The 5,865-nt window shown below is 45.7% G+C and overlaps 1 protein-coding gene across 2 annotated transcripts; it reads right to left on the reverse strand.

Moving 5' to 3' along the window:
• Nucleotides 1-288: 288 nt before the first annotated feature.
• Nucleotides 289-4,903, reverse strand: LOC148117498 (diphosphoinositol polyphosphate phosphohydrolase 3-alpha). Of its 2 annotated transcripts, XM_087902667.1 has the most exons (2): nucleotides 4,004-4,649; nucleotides 289-1,398 (listed from the first exon to the last, which is right to left on the reverse strand). In XM_087902667.1, coding segments are annotated over exons 1-2 (495 nt in total). In that variant the 5' UTR covers nucleotides 4,498-4,649; the 3' UTR covers nucleotides 289-1,397. The 2 variants fall into 2 exon arrangements, with proteins under 2 accessions (XP_087758793.1, XP_087758794.1); XM_087902668.1 differs by lacking the exon at nucleotides 289-1,398 and having other exon boundaries at nucleotides 4,003-4,903.
• Nucleotides 4,904-5,865: the final 962 nt, after the last annotated feature.

Genomic DNA, 5,865 nt, shown 5'->3' on the forward strand with positions numbered 1-5,865 from the left:
TTCTTCTGAATAAAGAAAAATATGATCCAATAGTTGTAAATAATGATTTAACTGTTACTATTTCAGTAGTCCAAAGCAGAAGAAAAACTCCAAGTCTTGGTCTGTACCACGGGTGTAGCTAGCCATTCCAGGGCACGTCTCCTTTTATTTCTGTGAATTTGACATCTTACACCAGAAGCAGAATCCTGGAGCCAACACGTAAAAATCATTCTATAAACTTTTCTCTCCTCACGTTTTTCTCTCTACATTACATACTAGACTGAATTAGAAGAACTCCAACATTGCCAATGATTTTGATTAACATTTTTATTATGGAAAATGTCAAACATACAAAAGCAGAGATGAACGTATATAATGAACATCATGTAACCATCATTCAGCTTCAACAATCTTAAAGGCCAATCTCATTTGAATATGTCCAGTGAATTTAATATCTAGATGTATTTTGAAGCAAATCCCAGACATTATATCATTTCAACTTTAAATATTTGAATGCAGATAAGAATTCTTGTTTTCAATGTAACAGTATTATAATAATCAATGTGAAAATATCCAGCCAATACTCAAAATATTCTAGTTCTCTGAAAAATTCATTCATCTTCTAGTCTGATCAAATCAGGATCGAAATAAGACACATGCAAGTCTTGATCACTCTCTCAAGCCTTTTTCAATTCACAGGTTCAACCTCTACCCTTTCCTTTCATCCTTGTGACTTATATATTGAAAAACTGGGTCATCTGTCCTGTGTTTTCTTGAAGTCAGAATTCTATAAATCTCATCTGTTTGATATACAGTAAACTGTTTCTTTATCTCCTGTATTTTCCATAGAGGAGAAATTATGTATATAGGCACAGATAAATTTAGGTTCAAAATTTTGGCAAATGTAGGAGGTACATAATGTCTGGGATAACACAGACATATGCATAAGAATTTTTGCTACTATCTCACAGCTGCCTTAAAATAGTTATGTGACACTTGATATACAAAAGCCACATATATGCTAGAGATTAGAAGAGGGATGTTTTACCATTTACTATCATTACAAAATATTAAACAATATTCAGTGATGCCTACCATAAATCAAGTAATGTATGCTAGATATAAAAAGACTAAGAAAGCAAGTTCATTGCATTCCAGGTCATATCTGATGGGGAAATACAGACAAAAAGCACAAAAAGGCCACAGGTGCCAACTAGAATTCTGTACAGATACAGTGGTAGTGCAACAACCTGAAGAATAGCCATTGTTAATAACAGGAAAGAAGTGTCCAAAAGCATAGGGTGAGCTGTGTCCTTGGGGATGTCAAAGAGCTCACCTGTGCTTCACAATTCCATTCATCATTGGGTTCACATACTTGATTCTTTCAAAGTAAATCTGAACAACATTTATTCCATTCACCTAAAAAAAGATAATCTGATTAATAAGGTTTTAGTGGTTTGTCCATTCCTGTAGCGTCTAGACAACAAATATTTACTGAGGATTTAGTATGGTTCATCAACCCTTTACACAGGAAAAGCCTGCAGTGAATTATCCAGTGTAGTTCCACTGTGAATTATCCAGTATAGTTCCACTTGTAAGCACAGGTGAGAGCCCAAAGAAATCAATTCTCCCAGGTATGTTACGAAGCTTAAAAAGGAAAATCAGGAATTCACTGGTAGTAGGCATTTCTAGTATGAGCATCAATAAGAAATATCTCTGAATTTTAGCCCGTTTTGAGGCCCTGGAGTTATGCAGGATTCAGGTTGGGTCCTAGTCCTCAAAGAGTTCATATTCTATAAGGAAAACAGTTAGTTAGAAACTTAACTACAATAGGTGCTTCCACAAAAAGATCTCTGAGAAAACAAAACAAAACAAAACAAAAAAACTTGGCTAGCATCTTCTCCTTTCTCCCCAGTTAAGAACTTCTAAGGGAGATATTGGTCTTTCTTAGAAAGGAGCACCCAGAAAGCGAAGTGAGGAAAGAAGCAACTCCAGATCCAGAACCTTTTGGACCATGTGTCCCAGAAGCACTACTACCCATACTGACTACTGGTATTTTACAAGTTGCCTGTTTTTCTTACACACTTCCTCTTTTACTGATGCTTCTAAAGAAAGCTTTACAACAATTCTTTCCAAAGAAACCATATCAAGGAATTACTGGTCGCCGTGTTTCTGCCCTTCTTGCAAAAACAATCTGAACAACAAAACATGGGTTTCTAAAACATCTTATGACTGCTTCAAGCATATCAAAATTACTTTGACTTCAGCATGACTTCAAGCTTTTTGAAGGTTAAACATAGGCACTTGTCCAGTGGAGGGAAAATCAGCCCTTTAAGACTACATGTTGAAAATAAATTTATGCTATCTTATGTAAAAGTCTTAATTACCTTTCATCAGTACACTGGATTTGGGGAAAATGGGATGAACTATAAAATTCAGTGTACATCTTCAGTGTAGTTGGCATGTAAGTGTGTAGGCACTAAGTAACCACTCTGGGGAGAAAAATCACACCTGTTTGGCAAACTTTTGGAGACTATGAGATAGAGACAGGATTTCTTTCTTTCTGTGTCAGCTGATTTATCTGAATTACCTGAAATGAGTCTATTAAAAAGCCAAGATTATTTGGATGTTTTTACTTATTTGTTTTCTAGAATGAACCCCAGAAAGGATATTTAGCTGTATAAATTTGAGTTTAAAGAGTGATAACAGTTTTTTGCTTGCAATATGGAAATGGAAAGTACTGGAAGTTTTGAGATTGCATAAACAATCTCTGTGTGTCAGAGAAAATCTCAGCAAACTGTACTGCTGTTAAATGAAACAAAGTACGATTATAGAACAAGACTGAAATTGGCTTAACTCATCAGTCACCTCAAATTAGTCAAATAGAGTTCAAATGTCAAAATATAATACTGTGTAGTTAAACCCCCAAAATATACCTGGCATTTATAGATGAAAGGTATTTTTTATGTATACAATATAGAAATAAAGCAGTAATCCAGTTCCTGTAGGATTGGTCTATATTCTTAACTGAGGTTATTGGGAATATCTATTTAGTGATTTAGATTACTCAGTAATCAGTGAAAATCATATTCAATAATTCAGCATTGTTTAAGATATCAAATTACATGCTTGGTTTATAAAAGCTATAATTTTGGTAAACAGGTTTGTACTCATTTCTTTGCCTATCAATTTTGCTTACTACACATATTTTACTTAGATGGGTTTATCTAACAGAACCAAGGGAAGACAGGATGATATTCAATTCTATGTGAACCAAATTTTGGAAAGGTAACCTATAGAATAAAATGCTTTAATTAGTGTCACCATTCATGTATATTTATTACAGGTTTGTGGAATACATTTAGAACGTTGGTAGAAATATACCCTCCAGTCATATCCACTGTGAAGTCTGTGAATGAGAAAACGAGGGGAAAACACACAAAAAGATGCCCCCCTTTCCCCCTCCCCCGCCAGCTGGTAGGACTCTAAAGGCCTCCACTAAGAAACAAACCACAAGGCTGACATCAAAAGCGCGCACGCACACTCACGCACAACACATGTAAAGGTGTTTAAAGAGAAAAAATGACCCAAACAAAAACATCACAGAGCAGATAGACACACACGCGCGCGAACGCGCGCGCGCACACACACACACACACACACACACACACACACACACACACCCTCCATGAAGAGCAGGGCAAGCAGTAAGGCACCTTTCACAAAATCCCATGCAGCTCTGGCTGAGCTCAAGATTTCTACAGTGTCACCAAGAAGCGATTAGAAAAGCATCTGAAAAAAACGTGCAAATTGTCTGCAAACAGCGCCTGGCAACCAAGACAGTTTGCAAGCGTGATTCAGAGGTCTGCCTGCCAAGGAAACAAAAGAAGCCTCCCTCCTGCCCGTGCGGGCGCACAGGGCAGGAGAGGTGCTCTCCTGGCAGGCAGGAGGCAAGTGCGGGGAGGCGACAGGCAGGAGTCCGGGCAGACGGATAGGCGGGCGGGCGGGCGGGAGCGGTACATACTAGGGCTCGCTCTCTGGCAGGGACGGGGCAGCCGAGTTTCCATTAGTCGGGGAGACGCCCAGCTTCAGTTTCTCCAGGTACTCGGCATGCACGGGCTTGTGGCACTGGAGGACCTTGATGGCATCTTCGATCTTGAACCATTCTCGCTTCCTGCCAATGCTGACCGAGTCTTCCCAATCCTCCAGCAGCTCGGTGACGGTGAGCACGAACACGTAGGTCCGGTGCTTGCGGTCCTGGTTCTGCTCGAAGACGCCCAGCAGTCGGCCCAACTTCCCCTTGACTCCCGCCTCCTCGTACACCTCGCGCACCGCCGCGCCGTCCGGCTCCTCCTCGGGCTCCAAGCCCCCGCCGGGCACGATCCAGCGGTCGGGGTAGCGGCTGCTGCTCACCAGTAGCACCTCGTCCTCGCGCTCGCTGCGGAAGCACAGGCACGCGGCGCGCTTCTTGAAGCCCTCGGGGTCGTAGGTCCGCGTCTGGTTCGGCTTGCACTTCATCCTCGGCGCCGCCGCCGCCTCTCTGGTCGCTTGCAGCTGCCGAGCGGGCCGCCGCTGCGCAGCCGAGGAGCTGCTGCGGGCAGGGAACGGGCCTGGCGAGGGCTGGAGGGGAGCAGAGCAGAGCAGAGCCAAGCGGAGCAGAGCCGAGCGGAGCCAGGGGAGACGAGACGGGGGCGGGCGCGGGGGCGGGGGCGAGCCGGCGCGTCAGTCAGTCCGCGGGGCGGGCAGCGCCGGCCGAGTGCGCCGAGGGTCGCGAGCCCGCTGCCTGATTGGAGGCGCCGCTTCCGCTGCCGGGAGCCGGGTGCCCAGAGCCCGCGCCTCCGCAGAGTCCCCGACTGGACCGTGCGCGGTCCCTACCCGCCTGCCCGTCCGCGCTCCGTCGCCAGCCGCCCTGGCAGGGGTTGAGCGAGGTGAGGCGCGTGCGCGCGCGTGGCCGGGTCCGCGTGCGCGCACGCGGCGGCGGAGGGCGAGGGGCGGAGGCGGGGGTCTCCCGACTCCCTCCTGCAACGCGTGATGCTGCCAGCCCACTGCGCAGGCGCCGCGCACCGCCTCGCCTGGGAAGCTTCTAGCTCTCACTGCCCTGGGGAGGTGTACCCATTGTGACAGTGCGCAGGGTCCTCACCACATGTGTGTCTCTGCCAGACATGGTAGCAGCAGGGGCCAGGGCCCCCCCTAGAAAGACACATGCAGTGGGGTCGAGACTGGCATCATCGTCCTCTCCCATCATGAACAGCACTGCCTTATTTATAGGCAAAAGGCTGGTGTCGCCAGAATGACCAATGGCAATCTTGCCAGAATAATCTTTGCTGAGTCACATGCGGCTTGCTTTCTTCAACAGGTTCTCTTCTGCGGCTTGTCAACCATCTTGGCTCAGCCCTTGCCTTAAACACTTGCACACAACCCCTATTCACATCATGTATAGCCTCTCTGTTCCTCAGTTTCCTAGTCTTTGAACCCCGGGACTCCTTGGTACAAGCCTTGTTTGCACTCCATTGCAGGATGTTTCTGGAGCAGCACCCCGACACAGTCTTGGTTTCCCTGTCAAGCACCTCCATTCTCACACACTGCACCCTTTCCTGGCCTGCTTACACGGGAGCATCCAGGGGTTTGGTGATTCTTGAAAATAATTGACGGGCACCCGTGAGTGCTCTCTTTGAACAGGTGTAGGCCAAGGTGGGCAAAGATACCTTCCCTCGCTGCTTCCATTGCTCTCCCTCCATTATGACTTTAGGGACATGTTTGCCACAATTAGACTGCATTGGACCAGAGAGCCCCGGGAATTCAGAGTCTGGGTTTGTGGATTACTCCTACCACTGGGATTGCAAGCTGGCTTGTATGTGGGTGGTGGGGACAGAACTCAGGTCCTCC

Source organism: Myodes glareolus, chromosome X (assembly GCF_982192425.1).
Source record: "Myodes glareolus chromosome X, mMyoGla1.1, whole genome shotgun sequence".
Lineage (NCBI taxonomy): Eukaryota > Metazoa > Chordata > Mammalia > Rodentia > Cricetidae > Myodes > Myodes glareolus.